The sequence below is a fragment of the Eurosta solidaginis genome, chromosome 2 (genome assembly GCF_040869045.1).
Source record: "Eurosta solidaginis isolate ZX-2024a chromosome 2, ASM4086904v1, whole genome shotgun sequence".
Lineage (NCBI taxonomy): Eukaryota > Metazoa > Arthropoda > Insecta > Diptera > Tephritidae > Eurosta > Eurosta solidaginis.
The window spans coordinates 95,166,991-95,184,808 of record NC_090320.1 but is presented as its reverse complement, the minus strand read 5'-3'; the positions used below and the strand labels follow the sequence as shown (position 1 = coordinate 95,184,808).

The 17,818-nt window shown below is 34.8% G+C and overlaps 1 protein-coding gene across 2 annotated transcripts in view; it reads left to right on the top strand.

Moving 5' to 3' along the window:
* Positions 1–17,818, top strand: part of TM9SF4 (transmembrane 9 superfamily protein member 4) — an 884,035-nt gene that overhangs the window by 654,326 nt on the left and 211,891 nt on the right. The window contains exon 11 of one of the 2 annotated variants that reach the window (XM_067766006.1): positions 5,875–5,993. The exons of the other annotated variant lie outside the window; for it this stretch is intronic. Within the exon in view, the coding sequence (XP_067622107.1) occupies positions 5,875–5,907 (33 nt within the window). The 3' untranslated portion in view covers positions 5,908–5,993. Of the gene's footprint in view, positions 1–5,874; positions 5,994–17,818 lie in introns of those variants that run through there. 2 annotated transcript variants of the gene reach the window in all.

Below are 17,818 nucleotides of genomic sequence, written 5' to 3'. Positions count from 1 at the left end.
TCGCCGTATTTTTTGGTAGAATTTTCGGGCGTTATTCCTGGTGGCTAGCAGCTCAAGCTCCTCGCACTCACGCCTTTCTGCTTCTGCTTTTTTCTTCCTGAAAAGGCGTCTCGCTTCCCTTTTCAACTCACGATAGCGTTCACACACTCCTCTTGTCGCGCTCGCTTTTAACGTAGCCCTGTAGGCAGCGTCTTTTCTTTCGGTTGCAACGCGGCATTCTTCATCATACCAGTTGTTTTTTCGTGGCCGCCGGTAACCAATTTTTTCCTCGGCGGCAGTATGAAGTGCTTTGGAGATATGCTCCCACTGCTCCTGTATTCCTTCAGGATGAGTTGTGCCCTCAGAGAGCAGGTGTGAGAGTCGAGTTGCGAAATCATTGGCAGTCTGTTGTGATTGAAGCTTTTCGACGTCTAGCTTTCCTTGTGTTTTTTGTTCCTTGTTTTTAGCCGCGTTGAGGCGGGTGCGTATTTTGGCTGCAACGAGATAATGGTCCGAATCGATGTTAGGTCCTCGGATCGTTCGCACATCTAAAACACTGGAGGCATGCCGTCCGTCTATCACAACGTGATCGATCTGATTGCGAGTATTTCGATCAGGAGACAGCCATGTAGCTTGATGTATCTTTTTATGCATGAACCTCGTGCTTGATATGACCATGTTTCGAGCACCGGCAAAGTCAATCAGCCTCAGTCCGTTAGGAGAAGTTTCATTGTGTAGGCTGAACTTTCCGACTGTAGGGCCAAAAACACCTTCTTTGCCCACCCTGGCGTTAAAGTCGCCAAGCACGACTTTTATATCATGACGGGGGCAGCGCTCGTATGTGCGTTCTAATTGTTCATAAAAAGTGTCTTTCACCTCATCGTCTTTCTCCTCTGTCGGCGCATGGGCGCAGATGAATGATATATTAAAAAATGTTGCTTTTATTCGAATAGCGGCGAGACGCTCGTCCACAGGCGTGAACGCCAGCACTTGGCGACAAAGTCTCTCTCCCACCACGAATCCGACGCCGAAACTGCGCTTATTCGCATGGCCACTCCAATATATGTCACAATTTTTGATCTTCTTTCTTCCTTGCTTCGTCCAACGCATTTCTTGGATGGCGGTGATGTCAGATTTTGCTTTGACGAGGACATCAACCAGCCGGGCATCTGCACCAATCCCATTCAGGGAGCGGACGTTCCAGGTGCATGCCCTCAATTCATTGTCCTTCAAACGTTTGCCATGGTCGTCATCAATAGAGAGTGTATTTATCCGAGGCTTGTTATATTTCATTGGAGTATGGTTTTACGTGGCGGGTCCCAAGCCCAGCGCACAACCCGCTCAGCGGGGGTGAAAATATTACTTGGCACGTTTATATAGCGAGCCGCTTGCTCCAAGACAGACGCCCGCTTGCAGCCGCACCTAGAGGTGTACAGACGCTGCCGATGAAATCTCCACCGGCTAGCCCTTAAACCGATTATGTCAGAGTGGCCTAGCCAGGTTGTCGCCTTCTCACATTAGCTCACCGCTAAACGGGTGTTTAGCGGCTACCCAGAGGATACTTGGCCGCAAGCGACCGGCAGTAGTGAGCTGCTTGAACCGCATGCAAAAGAATCGCTCTGGCCATTCCCAGGTGAATGGCGGTCAGAAGCTTTCCCCACTTTCGTGGACTTCTACACACGGCCCCACCCTTCTACACACGGCCCCACCCTCCAAATGGGGCCGAAATCGCAAAAATATATATATATATACTATATATATATACTATATATACCGTCATGTATATATTATATATATCACCGATCTCTATGATTTTTTGACACAACAATATATACTATATACGTAGCAATCGGTGAAATTTGAAGCTTATAGCTGTTAAAATGGGGTAGAAATTGCGCAAAGTTTCTTATCTGAACAATCGGTTGTATGAGATATATACTATATATACAACCGATCTCTATGATTTTTTCAGACAACAATATATGCCATATACGTAAGCATTCGGTGAAATTTGAAGCTTCTAGCTGTTAAAATGGGGCTAAAATTGCGAAAATATATATATATACTATATATACCACCATATATATACTACATATACCACCGATTTGTATGATTTTTTCAGACAACAATATATGCTATATACGTAAGCATTCGTTGAAATTTAAAGCCTCTAGCTCTTAAAATAGGGCAGCAATTACGAAAAGTTTCTTATCTGAATAATCGGTTGTGGGGGATATATACTATATATACGACCGATCTCATCAAATTTTTCAGGCAACAATATGTGCAATATACGAAATTATATGGTGAAGTTGGAAGCTTAAATTTGTTAAATTGAGTAAGATATTACAAAAATCTTCTTTTTCTGAAAAATCGGTTGTATGGAGGATATATGCTATAGTGGTCCGATCCCGTCGGTTCCGACAAATGACTAATCGGACACCCAAGTACACCCGCTCACCAAATTTTATCAAGATATCTCAAAAATTGAGGGACTAGTTTGCATACAAACAGACAGACGAACATGGCTAAATCAACTCAGATCTTCAACCTGATTATTTCGGTATACTTAATGGTGGGTCTATCTATTTTCCTTTAAGGACTTACAATTTTGGGTTTCGTGACGAATTTAATATACTATTTCATTTTCATGAAAGGTATAAAAATAGGTAGGTACTTTTTGTGAGGATGCAAAGTTTCAGGTTTTTTGTGGTCTGCGTGTAAAAACTATGACTACGAATCACGTATTTCAACAATATATGACGTAAACGTAACTATTTGATGAAATTTTATGAATTTTGAAGCTTCTAGCCGTAAAAAAGGGGCAAAAAAATACAGTTTATATGGGGTATATAATATATGTACCACCGATCTCTATGATTTTTTCAGACAACAATATATGCTATATACGTAAGCATTCGGTGAAATTTGAAGGTTCTAGCTGTTAAAATGGGGCAGAAATTGCGCAAAGTTTCTTATCTGAACAATCGGTTGTATGAGATATATACTATATATACCACCGATCTCAATGATTTTTTCAGACAACAATATATACTATACACGTAAGCATTTGGTGAAATTTGAAGCTTCTAGCTGTTAAAATGGGGAAGAAATTGCGCAAAATTTCTTATCTGAACAATCGGTTGTATGAGATTATATACACCACCGGTCTCTATGATTTTTTCAGACAACAATATATGCTATACACGTAAACATTTGGTGAAATTTTAACATATCTAAACGATTTTTAAGATAAATATAAAATAAAAAATAGGTAGGTACTTTGTGTGAGGATGCAAAGCTTCACGTTTTTTGTGGTCTGAATGTAAAAACTATGACTGCGAATCACGTATTTCAAAAATATATGACGTAAACGTAACTATTTGATGAAATTGGATGAATTTTAAAGCTTCTATCCGTAAAAAAGAGGCAAAAATGAGAGTTTATATGAAGTATATAATATATATACCACCGATCTCTATGATTTTTTCAGACAAAAATATATGCTATATACGTAAGCATTTGGTGAAATTTGAAGCCTATAGCTGTTAAAATGGGGTAGAAATTGCGCAAAGTTTCTTATCTGAACAATCGGTTGTATGAGATATATACTATGTATACCACCGATCTCAATAATTTTTTGACAAAACAACATATACTATATACATAAGCAATCGGTGAAATTTGAAGCTTATAGCTGTTAAAATGGTTTAGAAATTGCGCAAAGTTTCTTATCTGAATAATCGGTTGTATTAGATATATACTATATATACAACCGATTTCTATGATTTTTTCAGACAACAATATATGCCATATACGTAAGCATTCGGTGAAATTTGAAGCTTCTAGCTGTTAAAATGGGGCTACAATTGCGAAAATATATATGTATATACTATATATATATACTATATATACCACCATATATATACTATATATACCACCGATCTGTATGATTTTTTCAGACAACAATATATGCTATATACGTAAGCATTCGTTGAAATTTGAAGCCTCTAGCTCTTAAAATAGGGCAGCAATTACGAAAAGTTTCTTATCTGAACAATCGGTTGTGGGGGATATATACTATATATACGACCGATCTCATCAATTTTTTCAGGCAAAAATATGTGCAATATACGAAATTATATGGTGAAGTTTGAAGCTTCAATCTGTTAAATTGAGTAAGATATTACAAAAATCCTCTTTTTCTGAAAAATCGGTTGTATGGAGGATATATGCTATAGTGGTCCGATCCGACCGGTTCCGACAAGTGTCTAATCGGACACCCAAATACATCCGCTCACCAAATCTTATCAAGATATCTCAAAAATTGAGGGACTAGTTTGCATACAAACAGACAGACGGACAGACGGACATGGCTAAATCAACTCAGCTCTTCAACCTGATTATTTCGGTATACTTAATGGTGGGTCTATCTATTTTCCTTTAAGGACTTACAATTTTGGGTTTCGTGACGAAATTAATATACCATTTCATTTTCATGAAAGGTATAAAAATAAGTAGGTACTTTGTGTGAGGATGCAAAGCTTCACGTTTTTTGTGGTCTGAATGTAAAAACTATGACTACGAATCACGTATTTCAAAAATATATGACGTAAACGTAACTATTTTGGAAATTTCGACCTCGGTTATTACTTTGAAAATTTTTGAAATTGTTATTGTTCCGAGCTCTAAATGCTAAAACTCAGCGTTCTTTTATTTCATTTGATTGCTCTAAAATCAGTTTAGCTACTACGTCCTTGGAATCAGAAAAATTGGTTGAAGCGAGGATTGATTTGACTAAACTGGTTTTTGCTTTCAATCGGCAAACGTTAACTGTTTGCTCGATGGCCATTTCATAGGCTTTGGCCTGAGTAATCCCTTCGATAATGAGCGAACGCTCTAAAGAATCAGACAATTCCTCGACGCGTTTTGCAAAATCGGTGTAATTATTATTATTAACTTGCAAAGCCGCAATTTTTCCGGCCACAACTTTGGAGTTGTCGGGTTTTATACGGTTACGTAGTGCTATTTTTATATCATTAACTGAAAGTATTTGAGTTGGTATCGCTTCTTGAGCTTTACCATCGAGTTTGGATTTAATATATGAAATATAAGTGCCAGTTAAATTTTCGTCGACAAATTCTTCGATTAACTCAATTTTATGAATGAAAGATTCAAGACCCAGGGGCTCGCCGCTATAATTTTTACGCATAATACCAGCACACATGCTGATAAACGATCTTTTTTCCTCAGGAGTTGCCATATTTGTATCGGAATTGGGAGGATTTGAAATATGTGTTTCGGGCAATTCCTCAAATCCGTGAAATTCTCCGGACAAAGAAAGTCTAACAACAAGGTTTTTGATTGTACTGTATCCGCCCAGTACTGGTTGAGCCTTCGGAAACTGGGCTTTTAAAATCAAGATTTTCGGAATCGAAACTTTCGGAATTAAAATTTTTACAATTGGAATCTGAATTTTTGGAATTGGAATCTGAATTTTCGGAATCTGAGTCTTGCTCTGAAATTTTGGGAGCTACCTTCTTGTTTCTAAGAAACATATGTAGTAGGAAGCAAAGAAGAAATATTTAAACTGATTAAAGTCGAATTTGTAGAAATTGCTTACGAAAATTTAACAGAAATTGAAATTGAATTGAATGTTGATGTGAAATTGAAAGAATTATCCGGCAATTTAATGAAAGACTGAATATTTAATGATAAATTGAATGTATATTGAAGTAATTTAGTTTAAATTGATTTCAAAGGAAAATATTTTATTTTGGTAAAAGGACTTGACTGTTGATAACGGACGCACCGCTTTATTAAAAAGATCTCAATGTGTTTGTGTTATTACGGACGCACCGTTTTTATTAAAATTGTATGGTTTTATTTTTATAGATACGGGCGCACCGCATCTTTTCAAACTTGTAATATGAATGTCCTCGGACGCACCGGTATTAAAAAAAATTTCGTTGGTTTTTCACGGAACCACCGTTTACGCAAACAAAATCTCTTGGTCATTTACGGAACCGGAACCACCGCTTTAAATAAAAATTGTAATCATGTTATCTTTTTTTTTTTTTTTTAACGTGTAACGCTTATGAAAAATAAAAAAAAAATTTAAATTTTTTTTTTTTTATTGTTTTTGTTGGAGTCCACTGTAGGGCAGAGTGGGACCAAAACTAAAATTGTGTTCAAATGGTTAATTATTAATTTTGCCACCTTTCTTTTATGACCAATAACTCAAACTTATAAAATTTTTCCGTTTTTGTCCGACCCTGACCCACAGTGCCTACCTGTATATTTATGCATATATCTATATGTTTGTGGAAAATTATAATTTTTTTTTAGTGATTAATGTAATTGTATGATGTATGATGTTTTTGAAATTTGAAGTATTTATGAAAAATAAGTTTTTCGAAAGCTAACTCACATGCCGTATCCCAATTAAATTCAACCTGTTTTCTACTCAAATGATTCAATGGAGCTGCTAAAGAAGCGAAATTTTGAATGAATCTCCTATAATAATTTGCAAATGGCACGAATCTTCGGACAGCGTCTTTATCGCGTGGCTTAGGATACCTTTTAATTGCTTCAATTTTTGAATCGTCTGGTAGCAACCCATTTGCTCAGCATTTATGCCCTAAGAAAGTTACCTCATGTCGAAGAAAATTACATTTTTTTGGGTTAAGTCGCAAGTTGAACTTCCTACAGGTCTCGAAAACTTTTTTTAGATTATTGATATGATGTGCTTCGCTACATCCAATTACTATTATATCATCTACATAAAGGCTTGGTTGGGTGAAATACCAGAAAATGCAATTGACATCATTCTTGAAAATGAATTTGGAGCCACGTTTAAACCAAATGGTAACACCTTCCATCGAAGAGCTCCGCGGTCAGTACTAAAAGATGTTATGTCTCTAGAATCTTTGTGAAGTGGAATTTGGTGAAAACCCGAAAAAAGATCTAAAGTAGAAAAGAATTTCGCACGGCCAAGGTTATCCAAAATATCGTCTACACGTGCCAAAGGAAATCTATCGGCAATTAACTTTTTATTTACAGCCTTAAAGTCAACACACATTCTGTACGATTTTTGGCCATTTAGGTCTTTTTTCGGTACCAAAATCAAGGAACTGTTGTAATTTGAACAACAATTTTCGATCAGATCGTTTTCCAATAATTTATTAACCTGTTTATTTATTTCTTCGCGTTGAGAATACGGTAGGCGGTAATTTTTAATGTATACTGGCGTCGTATCGCTTAGTCTTAGTTTTTGTTCATAAAAATTGTTTTTTGTTATTTTATCATTGTCTAGCGCAAAAATATCGGAATATTGTAAACATAAGTTAATACGCTTATTTTCAGCATAATTAGGCATTTGTTTTTCTAAAATGCTTTTAAGTTCTTTGATACGAATATCTTGTTTTACTGGGTTACTGATTTTATAAACGTGATAATTAGAAAGTTTTTCTGTTTGGGTGTTGCAGTTATTTACGTATTTTACGCTATTTGTGGTGTTTATTACTTTAATGATCGGATTACTAGTATCAACTATACATTTCGCTGTGAAAACACCGTCAGAAATCTCTTGAGACTCCACGAAAAGTGGTTCTGAGTCTTTTCCCAAGGCGAAAATTCGCATCGAGGTGGTATAACAAATGTATCGCTTTCCATTCCGTGAAGGATGGGAAGTGCGATCTTTTCATTGCTTATCCAGAAGGAAATGCAATTTGTTGCATAGCTGATATCGCATTTATTTGTTTTTAGGAAATCCTTACCAAGTATTCCATCTGATGGAATGTTGAAATCATTGTCTACCACGTGCAACGTATGTTTTATATAAACATTTGAAATTTGTATCTGTAGTTACTCCAGTAATATTAATTGTATCATTGTTATTAATTGACAAATTTTTATTAAGAGAAGAAATTTTAATTAACGAAATGTCGGCTTGTGTATCGACTAGAAATGTACAAAACTTTACAACAACTAGGCATGACGTAGCTGAATGCGTTTATAACCATTTCAACTATCGTAGGAGTGCGGGTTCGACTCCCACTCCCGGGAAAAAAGGCTTTGAAGAGATTTACAAGGTATAATTGAAACAGCTGTCACCTTGTCCGTCCTGATGTCACGTTGTTTAAATTTTCCCCAAATTAATAAATAAATTATAAAATTAAAAATTGCTTGAAATAAATGTTTTCATACATTTAAAGCGATACGGAAAATCACCGGTTAACTCATATAAGTAGACAACATTTGGTTAATTCGTTGTAGTTCTATAAATAGAACAAAAAACAGCAACAAATACCAAGTTTCTCTGAAAACCGCCTTACAAGCAGGCATAACTTCAACACATAACTACATACAAATTATGTAATGCGTGGAAGATAATATATGCGATGAAGGCATTTGGGAAAAAAATTTACAACAACTGAGGCATGACGTAGCTGAATGCGTTTATAACCATTTCAACTATCGTAGGAGTGCGGGTTCGACTCCCACTCCCGGGGGAAAAGGCTTTGAAGAGATTTACAAGGTATAATCGAAACAGCTGTCGGCTTGTCCGTCCTGATGTCACGTTGTTTAAATTTTCCCCAAATTAATAAATAAATTATAAAATTAAAAATTGCTTGAAACAAATGTTTTCATACATTTAAAGCGATACGGAAAATCACCGGTTAACTCATATAAGTAGACATCATTTGGTTAATTCGTTGTAGTTCTATAAATAGAACAAAAAACAGCAACAAATACCAAGTTTCTCTGAAAACCGCCTTACAAACAGGCATAACTTCAACACATAACTACATACAAATTATGTAATGCGTGGAAGATAATATATGCGATGAAGGCATTTGGGAAAAAAATTTACAACAACTGAGGCATGACGTAGCTGAATGCGTTTATAACCATTTCAACTATCGTAGGAGTGCGGGTTCGACTCCCACTCCCGGGAAAAAAGGCTTTGAAGAGATTTACAAGGTATAATTGAAACAGCTGTCACCTTGTCCGTCCTGATGTCAAGTTGTTTAAATTTTCCCCAAATTAATAAATAAATTATAAAATTAAAAATTGCTTGAAATAAATGTTTTCATACATTTAAAGCGATACGGAAAATCACCGGTTAACTCATATAAGTAGACAACATTTGGTTAATTCGTTGTAGTTCTATAAATAGAACAAAAAACAACAACAAATACCAAGTTTCTCTGAAAACCGCCTTACAAACAGGCACAACTTCAACACATAACTACATACGAATTATGTGATGCGTGGAAGATAATATATGCGAAAAGAAGGTAATTGGGAACAAACTTTACAACAGCTAAGGCATGACGTAGCTGAATGAGTTCATAACCATTTTAACTACCGTAGGAGTGCGGGTTCGACTCCCACTCCCGGGAGAAAAGGCTTTGAAGAGATTTACAAGGTATAATCGAAACAGCTGTCGCCTTGTCCGTCCTGATGTCACGTTGTTTAAATTTTTCCCAAATTATTAAATATTTTCTTTTACTATTTTCTATTCTATTTTAGATTTAGAATAAAAGATATTTCCCTATGAGTATTTCGTATTCTACCGGTGGCTAAAGTAAAAATATTTTTCCTATTATGTAAAATTATGACCTCGTTAATTGTGAGGTTTTCTTAAAATTGACCCAGGCAATAAATGTTTGTATTTATTTTATTTTCTTAAACTAATTCCGCATATTATTCAAGAATTTTTTTTTTTCACTTGACTTTTTTTTCATTCATAATAAGTTAAATCTGTAATTAATTGCATAAACAATTGAGGGGTTGCTGACGGAAGAGCGGGGTAGCTATGTATTGGTAGTAGTTCTATTAATGGGTAAGTGGAAGGTACAGCAAACATTTTTCGTTTCTCTAAATGTTCTTTTTATATTTTCGACATTTTTCAGCATTATTTTTTTGATCTTATGCGTGTCATGCGATTTCTACGGCGGCCACCAAGACAGAATCGTCATGATTTTTATGAACAATTATTTTTATTTTTACCGGGTTTGTCACATGCACAACCTCTTGGGTTAGTGCAATTATTTGATATTTGAGAACTTGGGTACCTACTATTATTATTTTAAATATGCCTACTGCAGTAAATATTCAATCCTTAATCATCAATTTGTCCCTCAGGACAACTGTGTTTTTATTCTTTACAAGTCCTAGATTGCAGGCACTGCCTGATAAGTAATTGTCCTAAGTCAATTTTATCATTAACAATCAGGTTGCTTATTTTTCTTTACGCTACCATTTTTCTATGAAAAGGAGCGCGACATGTCTCTTTGTTGCAAATTTATATAGCGCTTTATACATTTTTATATGTTCTCTTTGTAACTTTTTCTTCATTTCTTGTTGTCCTTATTGGCCGGTTTTTTAGTATTTTAGTAGTTTTTTTTGCTTAATTTTTGCCTATTTCCACTGTCCTAGATTGCAGGCACTGCCTGATAAGTAATTGTCCTAAGTCAATTTTATCATTAACAATCATGTTGCTTGTTTTTCTTTACGCTACCATTTTTCTATGAACAGGAGCGCGACATGTCTCTTTGTTGCAAATTTATATAGTGATTTATATATTTTTATATGTTCTCTTTGTAACTTTTTCTTCATTTCCTCAGGAGTTGCCATATTTGTATCGGAATTGGGAGGATTTGAAATATGTGTTTCGGGCAATTCCTCAAATCCGTGAAATTCTCCGGACAAAGAAAGTCTAACAACAAGGTTTTTGATTGTACTGTATCCGCCCAGTACTGGTTGAGCCTTCGGAAACTGGGCTTTTAAAATCAAGATTTTCGGAATCGAAACTTTCGGAATTAAAATTTTTACAATTGGAATCTGAATTTTTGGAATTGGAATCTGAATTTTCGGAATCTGAGTCTTGCTCTGAAATTTTGGGAGCTACCTTCTTGTTTCTAAGAAACATATGTAGTAGGAAGCAAAGAAGAAATATTTAAACTGATTAAAGTCGAATTTGTAGAAATTGCTTACGAAAATTTAACAGAAATTGAAATTGAATTGAATGTTGATGTGAAATTGAAAGAATTATCCGGCAATTTAATGAAAGACTGAATATTTAATGATAAATTGAATGTATATTGAAGTAATTTAGTTTAAATTGATTTCAAAGGAAAATATTTTATTTTGGTAAAAGGACTTGACTGTTGATAACGGACGCACCGCTTTATTAAAAAGATCTCAATGTGTTTGTGTTATTACGGACGCACCGTTTTTATTAAAATTGTATGGTTTTATTTTTATAGATACGGGCGCACCGCATCTTTTCAAACTTGTAATATGAATGTCCTCGGACGCACCGGTATTAAAAAAAATTTCGTTGGTTTTTCACGGAACCACCGTTTACGCAAACAAAATCTCTTGGTCATTTACGGAACCGGAACCACCGCTTTAAATAAAAATTGTAATCATGTTATCTTTTTTTTTTTTTTTTAACGTGTAACGCTTATGAAAAATAAAAAAAAAATTTTAATTTTTTTTTTTTTATTGTTTTTGTTGGAGTCCACTGTAGGGCAGAGTGGGACCAAAACTAAAATTGTGTTCAAATGGTTAATTATTAATTTTGCCACCTTTCTTTGATGACCAATAACTAAAACTTATAAAATTTTTCCGTTTTTGTCCGACCCTGACCCACAGTGCCTACCTGTATATTTATGCATATATCTATATGTTTGTGGAAAATTATAATTTTTTTTTAGTGATTAATGTAATTGTATGATGTATGATGTTTTTGAAATTTGAAGTATTTATGAAAAATAAGTTTTTCGAAAGCTAACTCACATGCCGTATCCCAATTAAATTCAACCTGTTTTCTACTCAAATGATTCAATGGAGCTGCTAAAGAAGCGAAATTTTGAATGAATCTCCTATAATAATTTGCAAATGGCACGAATCTTCGGACAGCGTCTTTATCGCGTGGCTTAGGATACCTTTTAATTGCTTCAATTTTTGAATCGTCTGGTAGCAACCCATTTGCTCAGCATTTATGCCCTAAGAAAGTTACCTCATGTCGAAGAAAATTACATTTTTTTGGGTTAAGTCGCAAGTTGAACTTCCTACAGGTCTCGAAAACTTTTTTTAGATTATTGATATGATGTGCTTCGCTACATCCAATTACTATTATATCATCTACATAAAGGCTTGGTTGGGTGAAATACCAGAAAATGCAATTGACATCATTCTTGAAAATGAATTTGGAGCCACGTTTAAACCAAATGGTAACACCTTCCATCGAAGAGCTCCGCGGTCAGTACTAAAAGATGTTATGTCTCTAGAATCTTTGTGAAGTGGAATTTGGTGAAAACCCGAAAAAAGATCTAAAGTAGAAAAGAATTTCGCACGGCCAAGGTTATCCAAAATATCGTCTACACGTGCCAAAGGAAATCTATCGGCAATTAACTTTTTATTTACAGCCTTAAAGTCAACACACATTCTGTACGATTTTTGGCCATTTAGGTCTTTTTTCGGTACCAAAATCAAGGAACTGTTGTAATTTGAACAACAATTTTCGATCAGATCGTTTTCCAATAATTTATTAACCTGTTTATTTATTTCTTCGCGTTGAGAATACGGTAGGCGGTAATTTTTAATGTATACTGGCGTCGTATCGCTTAGTCTTAGTTTTTGTTCATAAAAATTGTTTTTTGTTATTTTATCATTGTCTAGCGCAAAAATATCGGAATATTGTAAACATAAGTTAATACGCTTATTTTCAGCATAATTAGGCATTTGTTTTTCTAAAATGCTTTTAAGTTCTTTGATACGAATATCTTGTTTTACTGGGTTACTGATTTTATAAACGTGATAATTAGAAAGTTTTTCTGTTTGGGTGTTGCAGTTATTTACGTATTTTACGCTATTTGTGGTGTTTATTACTTTAATGATCGGATTACTAGTATCAACTATACATTTCGCTGTGAAAACACCGTCAGAAATCTCTTGAGACTCCACGAAAAGTGGTTCTGAGTCTTTTCCCAATGCGAAAATTCGCATCGAGGTGGTATAACAAATGTATCGCTTTCCATTCCGTGAAGGATGGGAAGTGCGATCTTTTCATTGCTTATCCAGAAGGAAATGCAATTTGTTGCATAGCTGATATCGCATTTATTTGTTTTTAGGAAATCCTTACCAAGTATTCCATCTGATGGAATGTTGAAATCATTGTCTACCACGTGCAACGTATGTTTTATATAAACATTTGAAATTTGTATCTGTAGTTACTCCAGTAATATTAATTGTATCATTGTTATTAATTGACAAATTTTTATTAAGAGAAGAAATTTTAATTAACGAAATGTCGGCTTGTGTATCGACTAGAAATGTACAAAACTTTACAACAACTAGGCATGACGTAGCTGAATGCGTTTATAACCATTTCAACTATCGTAGGAGTGCGGGTTCGACTCCCACTCCCGGGAAAAAAGGCTTTGAAGAGATTTACAAGGTATAATTGAAACAGCTGTCACCTTGTCCGTCCTGATGTCACGTTGTTTAAATTTTCCCCAAATTAATAAATAAATTATAAAATTAAAAATTGCTTGAAATAAATGTTTTCATACATTTAAAGCGATACGGAAAATCACCGGTTAACTCATATAAGTAGACAACATTTGGTTAATTCGTTGTAGTTCTATAAATAGAACAAAAAACAGCAACAAATACCAAGTTTCTCTGAAAACCGCCTTACAAGCAGGCATAACTTCAACACATAACTACATACAAATTATGTAATGCGTGGAAGATAATATATGCGATGAAGGCATTTGGGAAAAAAATTTACAACAACTGAGGCATGACGTAGCTGAATGCGTTTATAACCATTTCAACTATCGTAGGAGTGCGGGTTCGACTCCCACTCCCGGGGGAAAAGGCTTTGAAGAGATTTACAAGGTATAATCGAAACAGCTGTCGCCTTGTCCGTCCTGATGTCACGTTGTTTAAATTTTCCCCAAATTAATAAATAAATTATAAAATTAAAAATTGCTTGAAATAAATGTTTTCATACATTTAAAGCGATACGGAAAATCACCGGTTAACTCATATAAGTAGACATCATTTGGTTAATTCGTTGTAGTTCTATAAATAGAACAAAAAACAGCAACAAATACCAAGTTTCTCTGAAAACCGCCTTACAAACAGGCATAACTTCAACACATAACTACATACAAATTATGTAATGCGTGGAAGATAATATATGCGATGAAGGCATTTGGGAAAAAAATTTACAACAACTGAGGCATGACGTAGCTGAATGCGTTTATAACCATTTCAACTATCGTAGGAGTGCGGGTTCGACTCCCACTCCCGGGAAAAAAGGCTTTGAAGAGATTTACAAGGTATAATTGAAACAGCTGTCACCTTGTCCGTCCTGATGTCAAGTTGTTTAAATTTTCCCCAAATTAATAAATAAATTATAAAATTAAAAATTGCTTGAAATAAATGTTTTCATACATTTAAAGCGATACGGAAAATCACCGGTTAACTCATATAAGTAGACAACATTTGGTTAATTCGTTGTAGTTCTATAAATAGAACAAAAAACAACAACAAATACCAAGTTTCTCTGAAAACCGCCTTACAAACAGGCACAACTTCAACACATAACTACATACGAATTATGTGATGCGTGGAAGATAATATATGCGAAAAGAAGGTAATTGGGAACAAACTTTACAACAGCTAAGGCATGACGTAGCTGAATGAGTTCATAACCATTTTAACTACCGTAGGAGTGCGGGTTCGACTCCCACTCCCGGGAGAAAAGGCTTTGAAGAGATTTACAAGGTATAATCGAAACAGCTGTCGCCTTGTTCGTCCTGATGTCACGTTGTTTAAATTTTTCCCAAATTATTAAATATTTTCTTTTACTATTTTCTATTCTATTTTAGATTTAGAATAAAAGATATTTCCCTATGAGTATTTCGTATTCTACCGGTGGCTAAAGTAAAAATATTTTTCCTATTATGTAAAATTATGACCTCGTTAATTGTGAGGTTTTCTTAAAATTGACCCAGGCAATAAATGTTTGTATTTATTTTATTTTCTTAAACTAATTCCGCATATTATTCAAGAATTTTTTTTTTTCACTTGACTTTTTTTTCATTCATAATAAGTTAAATCTGTAATTAATTGCATAAACAATTGAGGGGTTGCTGACGGAAGAGCGGGGTAGCTATGTATTGGTAGTAGTTCTATTAATGGGTAAGTGGAAGGTACAGCAAACATTTTTCGTTTCTCTAAATGTTCTTTTTATATTTTCGACATTTTTCAGCATTATTTTTTTGATCTTATGCGTGTCATGCGATTTCTACGGCGGCCACCAAGACAGAATCGTCATGATTTTTATGAACAATTATTTTTATTTTTACCGGGTTTGTCACATGCACAACCTCTTGGGTTAGTGCAATTATTTGATATTTGAGAACTTGGGTACCTACTATTATTATTTTAAATATGCCTACTGCAGTAAATATTCAATCCTTAATCATCAATTTGTCCCTCAGGACAACTGTGTTTTTATTCTTTACAAGTCCTAGATTGCAGGCACTGCCTGATAAGTAATTGTCCTAAGTCAATTTTATCATTAACAATCAGGTTGCTTATTTTTCTTTACGCTACCATTTTTCTATGAAAAGGAGCGCGACATGTCTCTTTGTTGCAAATTTATATAGCGCTTTATACATTTTTATATGTTCTCTTTGTAACTTTTTCTTCATTTCTTGTTGTCCTTATTGGCCGGTTTTTTAGTATTTTAGTAGTTTTTTTTGCTTAATTTTTGCCTATTTCCACTGTCCTAGATTGCAGGCACTGCCTGATAAGTAATTGTCCTAAGTCAATTTTATCATTAACAATCATGTTGCTTGTTTTTCTTTACGCTACCATTTTTCTATGAACAGGAGCGCGACATGTCTCTTTGTTGCAAATTTATATAGTGATTTATATATTTTTATATGTTCTCTTTGTAACTTTTTCTTCATTTCTTGTTGTTCTTATTGGCTGGTTTTTTAGTAATTTAGTGTTTTTTTTTTTTGGTTAATTTTTGCCTATTTCCACTCTCCTAGAATTTCATATTGCTTCATGACCATCTTTGTCAGGAGCATTCAGAGGAATTATGCAAATTTTGATTTGCTTTGCGGGGCTAATGAAGCTGACTTTACTGTCAATTGAGACATTTTGAAGGGTACTTTTGGAGTTTACTATGTGATGAAGGTTTATTTTTAATTGTCTACTGCTCTTCCTCAAATTGGGTAAAAGAATTTAGATACGGTCTTGTACGGGTTTCAACTGCCTATATTTGTGCTTCATATAATTTTTGAGCATCATAGCTATTGTGATGATCAATAGCATGAATGCGCAAAATGCGACTGCTAACCAAACATCTGGAATGTTTGGCCAATTTTTCGTATCTACCTCGGCTGGTGGTTCGTATTTAGTTATTCTGTTTTCTGTTTCTAAATTTCCTGAATTTTCCTTTCCTAATTCATATCCGGCTAATGCTATCATTATGCCGTGTGCTATCTTTGTCCACCAAGCCATGTTGAAATTCTATAATATTATTTTTCTGCTTTTGTGAGAAAGGGACTAAATTTAATTTTTAATAAAATTTTTTTATTTTATTCTTTATATTATGCATTCCATTTTACTTGTTTATTTAGTTAACATTATTGAAGTTTAAAAAAAGTTTTGTTCTTAATGGCAAAATTTTTTTCATTTACAAAATTTTTTTGCATTTTAGTATAATTTATTTTTCTTTCAACTTACAGAATATTTAAAAAATTAATTTTTATGCCATTTTCATTGATAGCGTTAATATATTTTTTTTCTTAAAAAAAATTCCTTAAAAAAGAAAGTTAAAAATGATTGAGAGACGAACGCTGATGAGTAGCGTTGGATAGCAATTGTACTTTATTGATGAAACTCATTTCTATTTATACAAAAGTTCTTAACCTACACATACATACTTACATTAATGTTTACATACTAGAAGTGCATGACTTAATAATAAAAATTGGTTTGTCAGCAAATTATTGTATTGATCTACATATTGTCAATATGATCCGCGCTTGAGCATTTTGGTATGACGCATCAACATATTGGGAGATTTGGCAAATGCGAATGAACTCATGGTGGTTATCTGGGTCAATTAAATATGAACGTTTGTTTGTAGGTATATTTGTAACGTTAAGCGTGTTCGAAGTAGATCCCTGTACTCGTCCCGACACGCTTCGCTTTCCCCGGTCTTTGCTAGCTTAAACATTTCTTTTACCTGTCTTCTTAGAAGACTCAGCTCATTGCTGCACCATAGCGGCTTTGCTTTACCTCTGAATCTTCTTAGAGGGCAAGCTTTGTTATACGCAGTCATAAGCGTCCTTGTTAGGAATGCATTAGACTCCTCCAGTTCCTCCACATTGGCAACCTCTTTGGGTTGTCCCAGTTCTGTTTCTACCTGTTTAGTCCAGTTCTTTGACCTTGGGTTTCTAAAGGTTCCTCCCTTCTCTACCCTCTTTAGGGGGATGCTGAAGCTGATACACGCATGCTCGGAGAAGGATGGTCTATCAAGAACCATCCAATCATACCTTGATATATCACGTTCGGAGCTCAATGTAATATCCAGAACTTTTCTGGATGTTAGACCAATGTATGTAGGGAAATTTCACCTATTGGCTATCTGCAAATTAGTTTGCAGGATGTAAAAAAATAGAGATTCGCTTCTCTCGTTCGTGTCTGCTCCTCCCCACGCATTATGGTGCGCATTTGCATCCGCGCCTATGACCAACCGCCCTTTGGGCACTTCGTCCTGTACTAGCCT